This window comes from Solanum stenotomum, chromosome 3 (genome assembly GCF_019186545.1).
Source record: "Solanum stenotomum isolate F172 chromosome 3, ASM1918654v1, whole genome shotgun sequence".
Classification (NCBI taxonomy): Eukaryota; Viridiplantae; Streptophyta; class Magnoliopsida; order Solanales; family Solanaceae; genus Solanum; species Solanum stenotomum.
Window position 1 is genome coordinate 62,614,419 of NC_064284.1, and position 20,621 is coordinate 62,635,039.

Sequence of the window (20,621 nt, forward strand, 5' to 3'; positions counted from 1 at the left end):
CTTAAAAAATGAGATACACAAATTAAAATAGATATAACATGTATATATATTGGTACTCGATATCACATATATTATTACTTATTACTTAATATTGTTGAACGGTTATTGTTACAATTTGTTGTTGCTATTGCCCTTTTCTTCATTATCTTTTTTATTACTATATTTTACCTTAGCCTAGAATCTATCGAAAATAATCTTATTACTTTCACAAGGTATTTCACAAGGTAGGAATGAAATATGCATACACACCACTCTCTCGAATAACACTTTACGGGATTATAAGCTAAGTTTATTGTTAGAGTCGTCAAAACAGACTTAACCTATGGGGATGACCCAACTCAATCCGTTATTGGGTAGGGTTGGAATATAATTTTTCAAGCCCATTTAAAAGTACGGCTTATAAGCCAGATCCATATAGGCCCTTGACCCTTCAGGCTTGATCGAGGCCGGGTCGGGGTCGGCTCATAGGCCAACACTTTTTATTTAAGGGTAACTTACAATAATTTCACTAGTATATAATCTAATTACTTAAACACACGTAATGTTGTAATATTACGAATCTTACCAGATTTTGGTACGTCCAGTTACATGTATTTCGAAAATATGGACTCAAAATTAAGTTTAATTTGTTCTAGATACACTTAATCTAAGTAGATTCACATGTATCTAGGATACATAGACAAATCTAGAGCCCTCGCCTCCCTTCCATCTTGCTTGTTACTCTCTTATCTCGCTCGCGTATCTAGTATGCGAGATACATGTTAATTATACTAATTTTTTTGCTGGTGTTATTGAAACAACACCATTGTTTGTCATATTTGATTTGAAAACCTTCTCATTTTCTTGAATTATAAGTTTGAAAACAAAAAAAGAAGAAAAAAAAGGCTAGCCCGCCCCAGCCCTCGGCCCTTCTGGGGTTGGGTTGACTTGAATATTTTCAATCCCTTCCAAATGAAGGGTCGGCCCGCCCTAACCCTTCAAATTCCTTGGCCCGCGAGGCTTGGCCTGGGTGGGGCTAAGCCGACCCTTTTTGACTGCTCTATTTATTGTTATTATCAATACATGCATTATTTTCTCTAGTAATCCGACACACTTTTAATTTAACTAGGACAAGTGGCTTATAATTTGGGTTAAAAAAATACTAATTATTTTTTTTAAAAAATACAATAAATTAATGTTTGTTAATCTAAAATTGCATTGCCTTGTTCATAAACCCTTTTCCCCCTTTTCAGAAACGGGTTCACATATACATATCTCGCCATTTTCGGCGATTTAGGGTTTGCTCGTCTCTGCAGAAAATGGCAAGTTCTCTCTTTTTCTCTCTCTCTCTATGTGTGTTTTGCATTAATAATTAAGTCTGAATTTTGCTATGGATGTGATTTTCTGCAGGCTGATTCACCTGTAAAAAGGTGCGAATCCGTTTCTTTCACTTGTTTTTTTGCATTTGATACCTTGCTTATTGTTGGTTTCTCTTTACCTGCACTTGTTATTTGTACATAGGAGTATTGATCTGTTTCTCGTAGTTGGATGTTTTATTTTGGTTGATTTTTTCATGTGAAAAGTGAAAAATTGGTTCTTTTAAGCATCAAGGGTGTGGTCGGGTGGTTAATGAAGTGAGTTTAATGTTTGAATCTCAGTGGAGATGAAGAACATTGGATGATTTCTTCTTGTATGCGGGTGGGATGAGATATAGTAACTTTTTCATGTGAAAAGTGAAAAATTGGATATTTTAAGCACCCAAGGTGTGGTTGAGTGGTCAATGAAGTGAGTTTAATGTTTGAATCTCAGCGGAGATGAAGAACGTTAGGTGATTTCTTCCCGTATGCGGGTGAGATGAGAGATAGTAGGTATTCCATGAAATTAGTTGAGGTGCCTGGCCCAAACACCATTTTTAATTAAAATAAGTGAAAGTGGTTCTATTAATTGTTACATTAGGTGATTTCTTCCTGTATGTGGGTGAGAGATTGTAGGTATTCCATGAAATTAGCTGAGGTGCCTTCCCAAACACCATTTTTTTATTAAAAAAAAGTTAAAGTGGTTCTATTATTTGTTACATTAGGTGATTTTGGATAGAGTTAGTTGGTAACTGTATTGGTGGGAGATTGTAGGTTGTTGTGAAAGAGTTAGCTGGTAATTGTGCTGGTGAGAGATAGTAGGTATTTTATGAAATTAGTCGAGGTGCGCGCAAAATGGTCCTATTAATTTTTTTCTCATTGCTTGATCTGGGGTTATTGATTTTTATATATTATATTTTTGTTAATGTTTACTGTATTTGATGCTTCTTATCTTTATTTAAGTTATTTTTTACCTTTACAGTTTACAAAAGAACTACTCAAAGTTACTTTCAACTTTGAATTTTTATTCTCTAAATTGGATGACTTGGTTAATGGAGAATTGGTATGGTTTTCTTTCTTTGAAAAGGAAAGGACACTGTATTTGAAATGAAAAAGGGATTTGGTTAATTGTTAATGAAGTATGTTATTGCTCATGAGGGAAGTAGATCTGCTTGGTTATCGAATATAGATGAGATATATACAGGATTGAAACAGTTTGAATGAGCTTTTGGGCAATAATTTTTTTTCTCAAAGAAATGGTCATCCTAGGGAGATACGTTGCTTTCATTTGACATGGAGAAAACAATTGTGTGGCTTGGTTTTAGCTTCCCGGCAGCTTAAAACCTTCTGATTTTGCTCTTTCGGTAATAAGTAACCAGCCTTCCTAGAGGTACTATGAAGATGTCATTGACATTCTCTGTAACCAAGCCTTCCTAATTGGTGCCGTAGTTCTAGATGGTATACCAGCTCAATGTTTTCCACATATTATGTTTGATCCATCAGTTATTGGACTAGAAAACCCTAGTTTTGGCCATCTTGGAATTTGATTCTTGGATTTACCCAGTGTTCTTAAAGGCGAGCGCCTTTCGCCTTTGGCGACGAGGTGAGGCCTCTCCGCGTATTTCCAGCGAGGCGTGGCGAATTCAAAAGGGAGTGCCATGGCGATCAAAAGGCGATTGGCGACGTGACGTGGTGATGCAATAGGCGCGCCTTTTCTTTTTTTTTTTAAAGTCAGATTTAATAATTAAAAGCCAAAATTAGGTTTTGGGTATTTTTGCAAACTCACCTCAGATTAGGCGTCGTGACTGCTTCTCCTCAGATTTTGCAAGTCGCGACCCCTAGAGACTTACGTGACCTTTGCGAATCGCGATGCTGCTGCTCAGGTACGACTTACACGACTGATGTTCAGGTACGACCCCTGGAGACTTACGCGAATCTCTTCTTCTCTTCTAGTTCTTCCCTTCTTTTCTTCTTCTTCTCTGTTTTTCAGCAGTACGACTATGCTGCTCTGTTTTTCAGATCTCTGTTTTTAGTGGTAGACTGGTGGTGAAGTGTGAACTGAGTGCTTTGTTCTTCTGTTATGTTGAAGTGCTCTGCTGCTCACTGCCTATATTTTTTTTTAAAAAAATAATTTAATTCTTCTATAATTATTTCTTCCCTACTTAATTTAGTTTTATACTAATTAATAGAGTATTTTGAATTATTAGTTCATTCAAGTTCTAGACTTTTAATATCTACTATTAGTTTTTGAATTGAAATGTTGGCTCAATATGTTATTGCTATTAAGATTTTGGATATTTATATATGCAATTAAAATTTTTAATTTTTGGTATTAATTGGCGCCTCAATTCAAAAAGGTGAGTGCCTCGCCGCGTGGCGAGGCAGGCCCTTGTCGCCTTTTGTTGCCTCTCGCTGTCCAAAACACTGGATTTACCTGTCAGAAAGGAAGCTCATGAATGATGAACCATGATTGATTGTCAATGAAGTTTTGGTTATATAGATGATTAAAATATAGGGTTATATTTCCTTGTGGATTGGGAATCAGTGACTGTGTGACTGTTATCAGAGACAAGATGCATGCAGGTGCTATTGAAGTACGGGTAGTATAGTGAATTTAAAACCAGAAGCTGAGCAAGATAATTTTAGTGAATAAAAAACTACAGACGTGAATTTGTTGGGGTCAACTATATGTTTTTTCTGCTCTGCATCCATTTTGCTTCATCAAAGTCCTTCAGTATTTAAAGGAGTCATAATAGTTAGACTATTTTTACACTGCCTCTCAGCCTACTGTAGTCCTCCTTTATACGGGCTTTGAACCACTTTGATAATGTGGTCTGTTAGAATGATTCAGGTAAATGTAGAACATAAAGAACATTGAAGGCAAAAGTTTTGACTTAGTGGTTAGATTTTTATTGATTGGATATCGTTATTGGCTGGTAGCCAGTTTTGGAGTTATCTCACATGTCCGTGTTTTTTGGTTGGATGCATATCCTGTTTAGTTTATGGTGCTGGTAGAAAAAAATTACTTTGGTGTCGCCTCCCTAAGTGAAAGAAGAGTATGCGGTTAAATCTCAATGAACTAATCTATTACTTTACTGAAAACAACTGGTTTCATTGGTTACTTGTGAAAGCACTGGTCATTGATTGGTGGAGGTTGCTCACTAAGATACAATTCAAGCTCTAGCTTTTCAGTTTTTGGTCAGTCATTCTAAACTTAATTGCATGGCTGACCCTAACTTGTTCGAGATTGAGGTATAGTTGTTTTTAAACTTATTGTAGTAGCATATCATTTTTGAAAACGCATTTATTCCATCACACATTGCATCAATTGTTTTTCTCTTGTTAAGTGAGTTCTCTAATATTAATTTAGTACCGAGCTTTTCTGTTGTTGCATCATTTTCAAAAAATTATTTTTTCTGGTTTACATTTGTATGTAAGATGTGGCTTTTTATATTATTGTTATTCAACTTGGTTGGTGTTACTTCCTGCACTTTCCAGGTATTCACGCTCTCCTTCTCCTTGGGAAGAAGAAAAGGTAAGATCTAGATCTAGGTCAAGGTCTAGATCCCAGTCTAGGTCATGGTCGAGGCCAAGAGGAAGATCTAGGTCCAGATCAAGGTCAAGAAGTCAAGGAAGGTTTGTTGGAACTTAAGTTTTTTTTTGTCAGTGTCTTTCTTCTTGTAGTGCTGTTTAGTATCCCATGTGTTGATCTTTTTTTGTGTTAAGAGCTTGTTTTAAGTTGCTAAAATTTATTCATCCACGGTTTATTCAGGGCTGAACCTGTTAATCCTGGCACCACACTTTATGTAACTGGTTTATCCACAAGGGTGACACAGAGGGACCTTGAGGAGCATTTCTCAAAGGAGGGAAAGGTTGGTAATCTACTTCATTTTACAAGCGTATTAGTTTCTCATTCATCCTTCTTGTTCTATTTGCATTCTCCTCTTTGCTCACAAGCAAGGTTTATTTTGCATAATCATGTGTCGTATACTCTCTTGGCAAAAAGTTCTTTATTTTCCATTTTTTTGTTTCTTTCTAAGTTGATTATGAGTAGTATCTTCTCAACATGTACACCAATGACTTCTGGTGTGGTAGCAATTTTGGCTGGATTTGCTTTCCTTCGTCCACCCTCCAAACTTATGAACTTGCTCTGATTTTTTTCTTTTACTTTATGTCTGCCAGGTAAAATCAGCTTTCTTGGTTGTGGAGCCGCGTTCTCGTATCTCTCGTGGTTTTGCTTTTATAACAATGGATAGTCTTGAGGATGCCGATCGCTGCATTAAGCACCTAAATCAGTCTGTCCTTGAAGGCCGCTACATAACAGTGGAGAAGGTGAGCTGCTTTGTATTAAGTTAGTGAAGCATGTCCGTTTTGATTGCGCTTCTATCTTCTTGTGACTTGGAGATTTTGTGGTTATATTCAGAAGACATTGCGTCAGCTTTGTCGGCAGCGATAAAAGATGATCTGTTCTTCCCTGCAACATTATATTCACTCAGCTTGACCAATGGCTTGCTAAAACAGCATTTCACATGCATCTGATCAACTAGACATAGCAACTAGATTGTCCAACATCTATACAACCTCAGCAAATACTCTCAACTAATCTACGGTCATTATCAACAATCTAATCCAGCATTGGTCTCTATCTCCCACGACTTTTTGCTTGGATGGAACATGCCAAATATCTAAGCTGCTTTACTGTACGACTAACATGATCTTATACTTATTTATAAAAGAACATAGTTATCTGCTTTGTCAACTTCCTAACCAAGCATGTAAGGGGAAGGTAAGCAGCTTTGTTTTCTTTGCTAGGTTAGAGAAGTGTTATGTCCATGCTTACTTCAAGAAAGAAGTATATTGTTTAGTCTAGATATCCCATTGTCATGTAAATGTGCACCTGTTTAGACTTCACGTTAAGGAAGCTGTATGTCTACTTTTCAGTCACGGAGGAAACGCGCGAGGACTCCTACGCCTGGTCACTATCTAGGGCTTAAGAACGCAAGGGGCGATGGTGAGTCCTTTCTCATTTCTCATAGTTTTTGTAATTTTGGGCAAAATTTTTGTAGTCTTGAACATTTGTTTTTCTTTGGTCACAGGTTTCCGTGGCGACCGTGGTAATGACCGTGGTAGGTATCGTGGCCGTGAGGACTATGGGCGCCGTGAGGACTATGGACACCGAAGATCTCCTCCAAGGCGTTCGCCTTATCGAGGTGGTCGAGATTATTCTCCTAGGCGCTCGCCTTATGGGGGAAGGTCAAGAAGGGAACGATCCAGGTCATATTCTCCTTATGAAAGGAACTATGCTCGTGGGGGTAGATAGGATGAAATCTGGTAGCCCTACTTATGGGTAAAAACTGTTTGTTAAGGATCTTTATGAGTTTGGTTGGACTAGATTTAGGTATAACGTACCAATTAATGAATGTATGTGTGCTCGTGCGCCTGATATGCTTGTGCGTAGCTGACTTTGGAAATTATATTGCTTGTATGTCAAGTACTATGTGTGTTTTGAAATGCCATATTCTAGGTTGAACGCCAAGGCCAGGAGTTATCTTTCTTACTCGTGATATGCTTCCATGTTGGATGAAAGCCCTAGATCTAAAGTTGGTTTATGAAGTTAATATGTTGTGCTTGCATTTCTGTTGCGCTGAGTCGTTAACCGGGTAGAAATGCTCTCTTTTGTGCCTTTGGGTGTAAGAGGCTTTTCAATTTCTTCCTGCTGATCCTTGCACTATTGAAGATTGGTAATTTCAAGTTTTCAACAGTTTGCTATCTTTGATTTTTTCAAGATTAGTTGAATGATTGGTTCCCATGCCTCTCTTTTAGTACTTAGTTTAGAATCTGGTTTAAGGATAAAATGAATTATGTTCCCATCTCTCTATAATAGAGGCAAATTTAGTGTCTATGGTTCAATTTTGGACTGTTACATTTAGCTCAAATTATGTATACATAAGAAAAAAAGATTTCCAGTGTATCCCTATAATAAGATTGCACTCTTTATGATTATGTTTTCAAGTTCTTTCTAAAATTCAACAATATATATAGTTCACTCTTTTGTGTTTAGGAGAGGTTGAATTTGGTTGACTCTTGACTCAAAAGAAATGCATTTGACGGTGGATTGTAATTAAGTAGCACTATACACAATAAATGCAATAGTAGATAGTAGTACACATCAAAATGAATATTTCTTTATGAATCTCACCAGTTACTTGTTCAAATTCTATAAATTGACTTTTGAGACTCGAACTAACATTCAAAACATGTAGAATATCTTCACTCTCAATAATTGCTTACAAATCTATATAAAACACAATACTCACGACTTGTACGTTTGGAATGAACCAAATCCTCGTTAAATTTGGTTCTTCCATTAGATGGTTCATCAACTATAGATTCTGAATTCACCTATTTTAATGATTGGTTCCATGACGTCGACAAAAAGAAGGGATTTTAGGTGTCCTATTAAATCTAGGTGGATCTCTCTCTCCATCACCCCATAAAGCATAAGCTTCTTCACCATGAACAGCATCATCACCAATCTCAAGATCATCTTCATGTAATCTCAACTCAACAATTTTACTTATAAAAATACATATCAAACTAGTAGCTACAACATTCCATATTGTAATAAATACAGCACCAAGAAGCTGATAAACCATTTGTCTAAGTCCTCTTTTGATATCTCCATCAATTATGCTGTATAAAAAACCAGGACCATACTTGTCTGAACCATAAAACATCCTTAAAAGTTTAGGTTTAGCAAATATACCAGAGAGGATTCCTCCTAGTAAACCTGCTACAGCATGTGTGTGAAAGACACCTAATGTGTCATCAACTTTTTGAAAAAATGATGATTTTTTGTGAAGAACCATCATTGTGAACCATGGTATTGAGCCTGATGAAATTCCCATGAGTATTGCTGCCCATGACTCTACTATACCTGCCAATGAGCATGGTGTTATGGACATTTGGTTCAATTGATTACTCCTTCCGTTTCAATTTATGTGACATCACTTGACTAAACACAGAGTTTAAGAAAGAAAGAAAACAAAGATTCTATTCAAATGCCATGTATTAAGTATCGGGAAAACAAACTAGAGAATCTTCTTCTTTAGAATCGAGACAGTTTGAACCCTAAGTAGTATTGACATTGAGAGCCGTTAAAAGTCTGGAGATCAAGTCATTTGACTTGGGAGTCCCATCTAACTTCAAATAAGGTAAGATAAGGTAGGAAAGGTACGAACCGACCTTTGAAATATGTGGTCCAAAAACAAGGTCTTAAATATTTGTGTGTTTTGTAAATCATCAAGGGTTAAAAGGAAAAATTCTAAAGTTAAATCATCTCTTACTCCCTCCATTCCATATTAATTGTCAACTTTCCTAGTTACACGCCCCTTAAAAAAATCATATATAAGAAGAATAATTTTACTAATTTACCCCTTTTGAAACTTTAAAAACTTGTTTACACGCAAATATTTAAGGTCTGTTTTAGATCACAAGTTTCAAAAGTCCGAAGATCATTCATTTGACTTAAAGAGTCCCATCCAACTTCAAAAGGTAAGATAAGGTAGGAAAGCTACAAAATCAACTTTTGAAATATGTGGTCCAAAAACAATGTCTTAAATATTTGTGTATTTTGTAAATCATCTCATTAAGGGTTAAAAGGAAATATTCTAAAGTTAAATTATTTCTTACTCCCTCCGTTCCATATTAGTTGTCCACTTTCCCAGTTACACGCCCCTTAAGAAATCATATATAAGAAGAATAATTTTACTAACTTACCCCTTTTGGAACTTTAAAAATTGTCCACAAGTTTCAAATGTCTTTTTTTTTCTTTAATCTGATGTCAAGTCAAATGGTGCCACATAAATTAAGAGGCTCGAAAGAGTAAATTAGAACCCAATAACTTAAAAAGGACTAGAATCCAAAATTCATAAAAACTTTAAATTCTGAATCTGCCTCGGGACTAACCTGCACCAGGGGTGATACAAACAAGGCCAGTTATCATTCCTTGTACAGCTCCAATAACAGAACTTTTGTTGTAGAAAATCATGTCCATAGAAAGCCAGACCAACAAGCTAGTGGCTGTGCAAATATGTGTATTGACTATAGCTAATGATGTAATTAAATTAGAGGCTAATGGAGATCCACCATTAAATCCAGTCCATCCCATCCATAGAAAACCAGCACCTCCAAGCATGTGAATTATGTTGTTTGGTGGGAAATGTTGTCTATCATGTGAATGCCTTGGTCCAACCTAACAATCAATTAATAAGTGAGTGACTGTTTATCGAAACTGTTATAGTCTAAGTACTCAAAAAAGGGTTCTAAGAAATGTGGATTTTGGGACCTAAGACACATTTTTTTTAAATTTAGGGCAGAAAATCATATTCATACCACCATAACAACATTTACAACAATAACATATTCAGTTAAGTCCATAAGTGGAATTTGGGAAGAATGAGTAGAGCTAGAAAGACTTATTTGGATACATCCTCGGGTCAAGGGAAAAAAAAGGTATAGAAAATGTCTAGTAGAAAATTATCCAACATATTCAATGTGATTCACTTAAGTGGGGCCTGAAGAAGGTATACTATAAGCAAACCTTACACCTAGCTACCTCCTAGAAATAGAGACTGAAAAACTCTCAACTCAAGTAACGCATATCAAACCAGTTAAAAAGGAAAAAAAATACATAGGATAAAAAAAATATTTACCCAATAAGCAGCTGTAAATCCAGCAACTCCAGATGAAAGATGTATGACATAACCACCAGAAAAATCAATAATGGGCTGAAGAAATCCAGAGCCCCATATACTATAAGCTCCAAATGTATATGAAAATGTAACCCAAAGTGGTACAAATATCATCCAAGCATAAAAATTCATTCTACCAAGTAATGAGCCACCTAATAATATAACAGTAATTGCAGCAAATGCAAATTGATAAAATACATAATCTGCTGTTGGAATATTATAATGTGAATATTTACTTAATAAATAATTTTGTGCCATAGCTTGTTCTGGTTTACCAATTATTGGCATTAAATGTGTACCAAATGCCATTCTATGGGCCCATAAAACCCAACAAATTAAAACTGATGCAAATGCATATAGGCCCATAAAAGCTGAATTAACAGCCCATTTCTTTTTTACCATTGATCCATATAAAATTACAAGCCCAGGTACACTTTGAAGGCCCACCATTGTGGCTGCTATTAATTCCCATGTATTATCACCTTTACTTAACCATTCTGGTGATGATTCATCTGGTTGGATACCTTGTGGGAGGACTGAGTATTTTGGGTCCATTTAGAATTTTTTTTTTTTGGGGAGGGTGGGGGCGCTAAAACGATGTCGTTTGTCTGAATATATTTTGATTGTGATAGTGAAATGTTGTTATAAAAAATATATTACATAACATAACGAGAAAAAATGGATCGGAAGAAAACTTAGTTGTTATAGTGAGTTATAGAGGATGATGACTGTTACAGAGAGATTGGTTTGACTGCATTGAAGCTTGTGGTATTTTTTTTATTTTATTTTCAAATCTATCTAAAAAATGACGTAGCTTGTATAGATCTATTTTGGATGCAATAGTAAAATGTTGTTATAGAAAACATGTAATATAACGTAATGTGAAAAATCGAATCCAAAGAGTGAAATGTTATTATAGAGGACAATTGTTTTAGAGAGATCGATCTGTATCGAAGTTAATGTATATTTTGTGTTAAAGGTTAATGAGGTTTAGATATTTATAACAAACAAGTTTGAGGGAAAATCAAGGTAGACATATAGGGATAATCTAAGTTTTTGTATTTACTTTAGGATTCACTGATATTCTGTGGTGTCATATTATTGCTGGAAATGTGTGTTGTTTCAATGATTCTTGATTTGATTATATTCATTACATAAACTAAACAACTATATATGGTTATGTTCTTGCCAATTTGATTTGGATAAAGGATTAAAGTTTTGGTTCCACATGTCTCACTATTTAAAAAAAAGGTGAATTTTAAACGAGCGTTCCATCAGAAATTAACTCGTTGTTAAGTTATTTCTTTTTAACTAGTCAATTTTTGACGAATTGCATAACAAATTCGGTTTAAGTAAATCCACCGATGGGTTTGTGAGTATAATGAAATTCAATGTTCGACGTCAAATACTATATTTCAATTTCCATATGACTAGAGATACAATTATTAGTAGATCCAACTTCGTGTATTTGGTAGAATTCAATGTTATGGGCCATTGCCATCCTAGAACCATAATATTTGTGTGACGATAAAAACTTCTCACTAGTCAATGAAGGGTAATATGAAAGTTTAAAGTTTAAAATCTTTTCAAATATAAAAATTAGGACATCATTTTTTTTTTTGTGTGTGTGTTGGTGAATCCATCATCTCTATTTATTCAATTGGTATCTAGTTAAACTTTAATATGAAATAATAATATACTATAATTTTTTTTTTGACCAATAACAAGAAATTATATCACTGTCTGCTGATGTATTTTATGCATAGAAAATGTCAATTTCAATTACAAAAAAATAAAATAAAAATTTTAATTTACTTGTGTCTAAATTAATGATGTTGACTTGTGATAAACCTATAGAAAGCAACTTTAAATAGACTTTTTCCCAATCATTTTTTTTCTTACTAATATATTTCTGTGTCATGAAGCTGATATAATCTTGTATATTGGGCTATACGATGTAATATTTTATTTTGAACTATTTATTTTTGAAAATTTCAATTTTAAACCATGTTCAATTAGTGTGATTTATAAATTATATTTGAATACATTTTTTTGAAGCTTTAATGCAATTCTGTATCTCAAATGCCCACATGCTCATTTGCTGAATACTTCACTTTAAACGAGTTCACTTGAATTCAGTTGTCTCCGATTTAAAATAATATATTATAAATTTATTAATTTTAAATCGAATTTTCGATGCTTTCAACCAATCTTAAATTGGTACCAAGAAAGAGGAGGAAATATAAAGATGGAGAAATTAAGGGAGAGATAAAATATCAAATCTTATTATATATGTATTTTACATAGAAAATGTCAATTTCAATTACAAAGAAATAGAGTGGAAGTTTACTTGTATCTTAATTAATAATGATTGACTTGTATTTTATACTTTGTCCTCTTATATTGCTTACTTTTGCTTTCAGACTCAATATTTGTATCGAAATTTGAGTAAATTTAAATTCGTTCATTATAATTTTTTTCCATTTTTTAATTTAATTGTATTGATTTTTTTCTCTCCCCACCAATCATGACATCAATCCTAAACTACTAATATTATAAATCCTCAAACAGCAATTAAAAAAAAAAAAGATCACAAAAAGGCAGTAATCTCAGAAAATAATCCAAGATGGTTATTTTCTCTTCTAAAATTGTATTCAAATTAAATATTTACATTTAACTTTCAAACATTATTTTTTTATATTTACAAATCCAAAAAACTATGTACAAACTAGAGACCAATGGTGACAAATTTAATAAAAAACCACCTTACTTTTTATTGGTGTGAAATATATAAGCGCGATTTTAATTTGACCCATTTTTATTTAACCAGCTCTAAATTGTTGTTTGTGCCCTTCACTTGATACGAGTTCAACTCGATCCAATTGCCTCCAAACCAACAATATATTCCAAATTTATTGAATTTAAATCTTGAATTCATCGTCTATTCAACCAACTTGAATTAATACCAAGAAGAAGTATTAACCGAATACAATTCTCTGGGACTCTAAATGTTTATTCTGGATCCACTTACTCTAAATCTTGACAAATTACACCTAAGGCGATGGGTTCAACCAAATCCAATTGCCCCTTGAGCTCAAACTGTACATTCTGAATTCACTAACTTCAAATCTTGAATTTCCGTGCGATTTCAACAAATCTTGAATTAACATCAAGAAGAACAAGAAAAGTAAAAGATGGATTTTTTTTTTATGGAGATGAAAAAGTATCAAATCTTGCTATATCTATGCCAAAAGATAAGCATAATGATACATCTTCTAATAATATAGAATCTTGAACGTTGCTCTTTGATCATAGCATAACAAGAAGAAACTTTATGTTTCTTATTATCCAATTTTTGTCTTTGATAATCTTTGTGTCTCCATGAAATTGCACTTCTATTTTCTTCACTTGTAAAATTTGATGAAACACATTGACCCATGATCTCTATAAATGTCCCAAAAATGAACTTTTTTGTGAATAATGTTTTTCAAACTTTGTTTGTATGTGTTTTTTTGTCTTTTTTTGAAAGAGAGTTGAGAAGAAGGCTAAGGGTACTTGACCCTACTTTTGAGCCACCCTTTAAGCACTATTTAAGGCTATATATATACTAGTATAATATCAATTTGGTCCCTTAATTCTCGATAAATTTTAATTTTAATTGGTGATATATGACTAAACATATTTAGCCTTTAGTTAATTAAATTTTGAAAAAACACTTAGATATTCTTTTAAACTATGCGAAATTGAGCAGATGTGTCTTTGTTAATACTTGATTCAATTTTGCACTTGTTAAAATGACATCGAACAATTAACATAGTAAGATGATTAACAAACAACCTATCCCCTCAATTTTGTATAGTTTAGAAAATATTTATCCCTTTTTAGATTAATATTTGTGTTTTTGCTCTCTTATACGAAAAATATATTATATTTAGACTACTTTTGAAGTCATATTAGCCTCAATTAGGAATAATAACACAAACTTACATAATATCTTTAGATATATAAATAATGTAAATAATTCCATAAAAATATAAAAAAATTATATATAAAAATTCACCAGCGGATATATCAAAGCATATTTAACCTTAAGTTAATTAAATCACGTATTTTATTCATTTTAGGTAGAAAATATATTATGTTTAAACTATTTTAAAACTAGTTTACCCTCAAATAGAAATGATGGTACAAATAACAAATGTATAACAAAACATATAAATAATTATATATTTAGTGTAACAATTAAAATTTTTAAGAAATTTATGAAAAATGTAGGAGGAGTGAGATCAAAGTCTATGATTATTTAATTCATATTCTCTTAACCAGAAGAACAAATCAAAGGATTAATAATATACTTATCAATTATCATATATTAAAAAAATCAAAATTAGAATTTATTAATAATTGAAGGACTAAATATGCAAGTATCCCCCATGACCTAGTATGTATGTATGTTTATTTCTCTATCTACGTGTCTTTGTATGTGTGGACTTTATTTTTTTTAACAATTATGTGTAACAAACAAATTTTTTTTATAAAAAAAATACTATTTGTATAGAGAATAATGATGTCGTTATGTTGTCAATCTCAAGCAACTTTTTAATTTAATACTTAACAATTTTAAATGTCAAGAAACTTTTGTTTATTTAATAAAAAAGTTATTATATATATTTTCAAATGCCAAGCAAGTATACTTTATCTACAAGCAAACTTTTTGCTTGTGGAAAATGAAAATTAAGTTTCTGCGCTTACATTAATTTTCTTGAACCATTCAATTCTTTTGAGGTCAACTTTAGTTTAAAATTTTTAAAATTAAATATAAAAGAAAATATTTTAAATAATTTTTAGTTTGGGTTTCTTGTTTATAATTGTAAATTATTAATGAAGGGTTTTAATTAGTATTTGTTTATAGTTAAAAAAATTAGCATGAAGATCATAACAATTAATTAACTCAAATTATGAAAAAGTAATTTAATTATGCTTGTGATACAACCTTAAGGGTTCTATTTTCTTGTGAAGGAAAAATAATTAGTCGAAGTTAAATTAGCTTAGAAGGTTTAACAAAAAAGCACATTGATTTTGGTATAATTAGGAGAAAATCTAGGACCGCGTTTAGCTGTATATTATTAATGATTGGTCCAAAAAAATTGACTTGTGAATATGGTTGGATAAGGAAGAATATTATACTTCTCGACCTGAATTTAAATTTAAGTGAATATTAATATATACATGTTTATAATTGCGATGTTTAGGTAAGTTTGCGTGCACGTTGATTAAATTTACGATATATCTGTTATGTCTTCCACTAATAAATAAAATAAATATCAGATAGCTTTGTCCATCAATATTAGGACAAATGAAAAAAATTACTTAGTATTTTTTGTCTCTATAGGAATTTGAACGTAAGACCTTGTGATTTAACTCACTTTATTGATTACTACGTCACCCTTATATGTTGAATCTCAATATAAATATCGAACACAGAGGAAAAACAAAAGAGAAAGAAACAAGAATATTGTGTTATTGTGCCTATTATATTATGGGGTAGTTTTTTTTTCTGAGAAAGACTTCTTTTCTTTATGTGTGAACTCTTTAAAATTTTATGTGTGAAAATAAAATATTTCCTCAAAAGTTTGTTGATTGCTTTGATTTGTATTTGGTGCTAATCTAATCATTGCAAAGTGATAATTATGTCATTATGACAACTGATTAATTATTATAAAACGCGTTCTATTTAATAAATTTATAATATATGGTTTCCTAGCTAATTACTCTATCCTTATTGATCATATTACTGTATTAGTTATCACATTTTTTGTTTGCACTTTACTTAAGAAATTATAAATTATTAAATTATCCTTGGTTCTCTTTAATAAATATTTATTCTACTTAAGATCAAGGTTAAGCTAATTTTGTCCATATTTGAACAATTATAATATTAGCTAATTGGAGTAATCATCTCGATTAAGTAAAATGATAAGTATTTTTGAAAGAGGAAATAATCTCATCACATTAATCATTTCAAATCTTTTTTTTTTTAAAAAGAAATATATTTACCAATCCAAAAAAGCAATATGTACAAACTAGAGACTAGTGATGACAAATTCAAATCGAAAATTGTTTGACCCGTCTAATAGGAATCAACCAGCATTCACATCAATTTTTTTAATCGTGAACTTATATTTGATCCATTTTTGTTCAATTCATTTTCAACCCCCCTCAACTTCTTGCTCATATGGTGAGCCCTTCACTTGATACGAGTTTAATTGAATTTAATTGTCTTCCACTCAAGTTGTGTATTCTGAATTCATTGATCGAAAATTCTTTGAATTTCTCCGTATTTTTTATCAATCTTGAATTGATTCCAAGATGAAGGAGTAAAGATGGAGAAATTGAGAAAATATCAAATCTTTGAAACATCAATTTTGATTCATTTTTATTCAACTTGTTTTCAACCTACCTCAATATGACCATCTGTTGAGCACTTCATTTAAAGATGATGGATTCAACTGAATTATTAGTTGCTTTGACTTTGATTTATATATGTACTCTGAATATACATCGACTTTAAATCTTGAATTCCTCCGAACTTTCAACCAATCTTGAATTGATACCAAGAAGAATATCAAATCTTGCTATATCTATGCCAAAATATAAGCATGATGATACATCTTCTAATAATATAGAGTCTTGAACGTTGCTCTTTGATCATAGCATAACAAGAAGAAACTTTATGTTTCTTATCATCCAATTTTTGTCTATGATAATCTTTGTGCCTCCATGAAATTGGCCTTCTATTTTCATCCAATTTTTGTCTATGATAATCTTTGTGCCTCCATGAAATTGGCCTTGTATTTTCTTCACATGTAAAATTATTTGATGAAACACATTGACCCATATCTAATTATATTTCAAATCAAATTTAACTTTATCAAACTTTTCTTGGACTATATGTCTCTTTCTCTTGAAGGAGAGTTGAGAAAAGAAAAAAACCAATATTGGCACTCTGGCCTACTTTTGAGCCATCATTTTTGCACTATTTAAAGCTCTTTATCTATATCTATATTTATATATATGTATGTTTATTTCTCTATCTACGTGTGTATATATATATATATATATATATATATATATATGTATGGAGTTAGTTTTTTTCAACAAATATTTATTAATCAACTTTTTTTAAAAAAAAGAGAGGATAAAATAGGAAATTTGCGCTTTTAGTCATTGATATGATGTCAGGATTTTGATTTTAGTCCTTCTGATATCTAGTCAAACACACTTCAATTCATTGAAATATACAATTTATGCAATTACTCTATATTTAGGTAATATAAAGTATTATTGATTAGAATGTGATGTGAAAATTAACTCTTAAATTACCATATGTGTTAGTTCTAAAAATAATCAATTATGTACATAAATTTGTTTTACAATTTTAATGGATTGAAAGTTAAATATGTCAAATTAATATCATAAGAATAATCAAATATGATGTAGAACAAATTTGTTTTGCAACTTTAATGGATTGAAAGTTAAATGTGTCAAATTAGATATGATAAGGATCAAAATCAATATTTACGAACAAACAAGGGATCAAATGTGCAATATCTCTTTTAAATATTTATGTATAGAATAATGTAAGTTAAGTTATCAATCTTAATCAATATTATCTAAACACAACGTACTTTTCACAAAAAAACACTCAAAATCATATTCTAATTAATTTAAAGTTATAAATATATTTAAGCCGTATTTATTTATACATTTTGTGGAAGTTTTAATCTGAATGATTCAGACTTCAATTCATTAAATTTTTTTTTAAAAAAAAACATCTTGATCATAGGTCTAAATATATTTGAATGAATAAGATCTACAACAAATTTTTAAGTACCAAAATATGTGTTTATGAATAAATGAAGGATAAAAATATAATATAATATAATTGTCCTTTTTAATTATTTTGTGTAGAGAATAATATGGTTAAGTTGTCAATCTCAAGCAATTAAATATTATCTACAAAGCAACCTCTTGGCTTGAAATTGGGTTCAAAGAAGTACCGTACGTTTCTGACTCCGTAGGAATTGGGATCAAATGCGTGTTCCATGGCTTTTAATATTTTTTGAATTTATCAGGATCGTAATGGAATGAATATGATTTTTCATTCGGTATTAAAATTTTTAAATGCAAATTTTGAGTATGAATATAATTCTGTTAAGGAGCATTGCATCCTTAATGAGTCTTAATATATTGTATACGATAATACACATTAGTCTAGATTCTAATATGAATATCAAATATCAAGTGTGAAATCAGAAAAATAAAATATTTCGTAAAATTAAATATGGACCATTCAATTACTGGAGGTCAATGTTAGTTTGATATTATAATAATAACAAAAAAAGGAGAAAGAAATATAAAGTTTTGAAAAGTTCTTAGGTAATATATATGTCATGTATACGTTTTCTTATTTAGAAGGTTCTTTTTTTTCCTTTAAAGGAAAAGAGTTCCAAGAGAATTATTTAATTTATATATTTAAAACTAATTTAATTTTTAGCTTTTTATTTCTTCCTTAAAGAAATATTTGTTAGCTAGATAAAAATTATGGCATACTACTAGTTTAAAAAATGTTACTTTCTAAGTTAAATGTTTTACATTTAGTCAAACTATATTATACAAATTAAAATAAAGTGAATATAAAAACTTGATAAATACTTATTTACGACTTGACATTTTTATGAAATTATGTCAATATTTCATGGTGAAGTATAAAATTGAAATGAGTATGGGTAAACAATATTTTATCCACATACTTGCCATTTTTAAAAAATATAATCGATATATTTTTTTTTAATCTTAATTATAATAAATATGAAAAGTAGAAATAAATCAGATTAAATCATAAATAAGAATAATTTAATTAAATTATCTTCTTGATTAATATTTCTTCTAAATGGTGTATAAAAGATAAATATAACAACTAAAAAAGATGTTAGGGATCAGTAGTGACTTGGTTGGAATAGAGTAATTAAAAGTAATCCTTAGAGATTTTAATTTAATACTATTAACTGTTTAATACTACTCATAATCCTCACAATTATGAGTAGGTCCATAAATTAATCAGTAGAACAATGCATTAACGTTACCTTGCAATGACATTGAATTCCAAGATATTTCAAAGGAATTTTGCACAATTCTTGCATCTTTCATTGTTCGAAAGGCTTGACTTATTTTTTCTTCAACAACAACTTCTTGTTGGAAAATATAATATCAAAATAATAATACAATAATTAGGATAAATATTAATTCAATAATAGTCTTAAGTAATATATATAAATAATATTTGAGTATTTATTATAGAAAAATTAATTATTCAGTTTTAATAGATCATATATTCGTTTATGGTGTCTATTTATTTATATAGTAGATGATTCAGTGTAGAGAGCTTATACACAGAGGATTAAATCATCGATTCTTATAAGTATAAAGTTTATTGTTCACAATCTAGGATGGAAATTGGACATGTCATCGGTACGATTGTAGCACAAGATTATATATAATTTATCTTGATTATGGGAACAGTATAATTCCAACTTCTTGTGCTAGTGCATTTTGTATGTATTGACCGGGACCGAGTAGAGATAGTTGTTTTAGACAGACTGACAAAAAAATATTCTCTAAACTGTTAAATGTACTTATAGTCTCAATCCTAATATAACTATTATGATTTGTATATATTAATTATTGTTTTGATTTATTAAAAGGTGAGATTCTGAGATGGTACCTGGTAGATTGAATGATAATAATATATATTGGTGAAATAATAAGTTAGTTGATGGAATCCATGTCTTTTTTTTTTTTTTATAAACCAATATATATGTCATTGAGAAAGAAATTACATTTGAAGAAGCAGGGCTAGGCCATACCTTCTTGAGAGTTTGGTTACACAGTCAAACCAAACACACGAGTGCATAAAAGATCTAAGCTAAACAAGCACTAGTACAATTAGAGGGGTTCAAGGGGGATCAAAGCTCAAAGTATTTGCTTTACGCTTTATGACTCTAAAGGAAGGGTATTCCCACCTATCTAAGTTGAGAATCCCTTTCACTATTCTAGGGATAGTGTTGAAGTGAGAGTAGACTTGTACATGAGTAAGTGAGTGACTTAGGGAAGCTAATTTCTCAACAACTTTATTAGCTTCCCTGAAGCAATGTTGAATAGGAATATCATGTATGCCTACCAGATTCTTTATCTCTTTGACTGTGTCTTCGAAATCAATATCTCAATATAGAGATTGATGATATGCCGTTTTGAGTTGCTTATAAATTTTCATCGTGTCAAACCTTGCAAGTGGATTTATGAATCCGACACACGAAATAAGTTAAGTAGTGCTCCAAAGGAAATTAATCTTTGAATTAAATTCGTCAGTAATTTAATTTATTGATTAGTATCTATAATCTTCACATGGGGAATTACATAGGTGTGTTAAATGGGGAATTTCGAAATATAAATAGAGGAGTGCAATTACGAATTT

The 20,621-nt window shown here is 31.2% G+C and overlaps 2 protein-coding genes and 1 pseudogene across 3 annotated transcripts in view; 2 read left to right on the forward strand and 1 right to left on the reverse strand.

Moving 5' to 3' along the window:
- Positions 1-1,170: 1,170 nt before the first annotated feature.
- Positions 1,171-6,870, forward strand: LOC125858571 (serine/arginine-rich splicing factor SR45a-like; annotated as a pseudogene). Its single transcript, XR_007445756.1, has 7 exons — positions 1,171-1,301; positions 1,390-1,409; positions 4,833-4,970; positions 5,107-5,206; positions 5,517-5,666; positions 6,276-6,345; positions 6,431-6,870. The product of XR_007445756.1 is annotated as a serine/arginine-rich splicing factor SR45a-like (transcript).
- LOC125858581 (HMG1/2-like protein) overlaps positions 4,436-20,621 on the forward strand; it is a 377,596-nt gene continuing 361,410 nt past the window's right edge. The window contains exon 1 of the mRNA XM_049538406.1: positions 4,436-4,439. The gene's annotated coding sequence lies outside the window, so the exon portion shown is untranslated. The remainder of the gene's footprint in view (positions 4,440-20,621) is intronic.
- On the reverse strand, positions 7,600-10,642 carry LOC125859149 (ammonium transporter 2 member 3-like). The gene is made up of 3 exons (XM_049538860.1): positions 10,049-10,642; positions 9,303-9,588; positions 7,600-8,271 (listed from the first exon to the last, which is right to left on the reverse strand). Exons 1-3 carry the CDS (start codon positions 10,640-10,642, stop codon positions 7,742-7,744), a joined length of 1,410 nt encoding a protein of 469 aa, XP_049394817.1. The 3' UTR covers positions 7,600-7,741.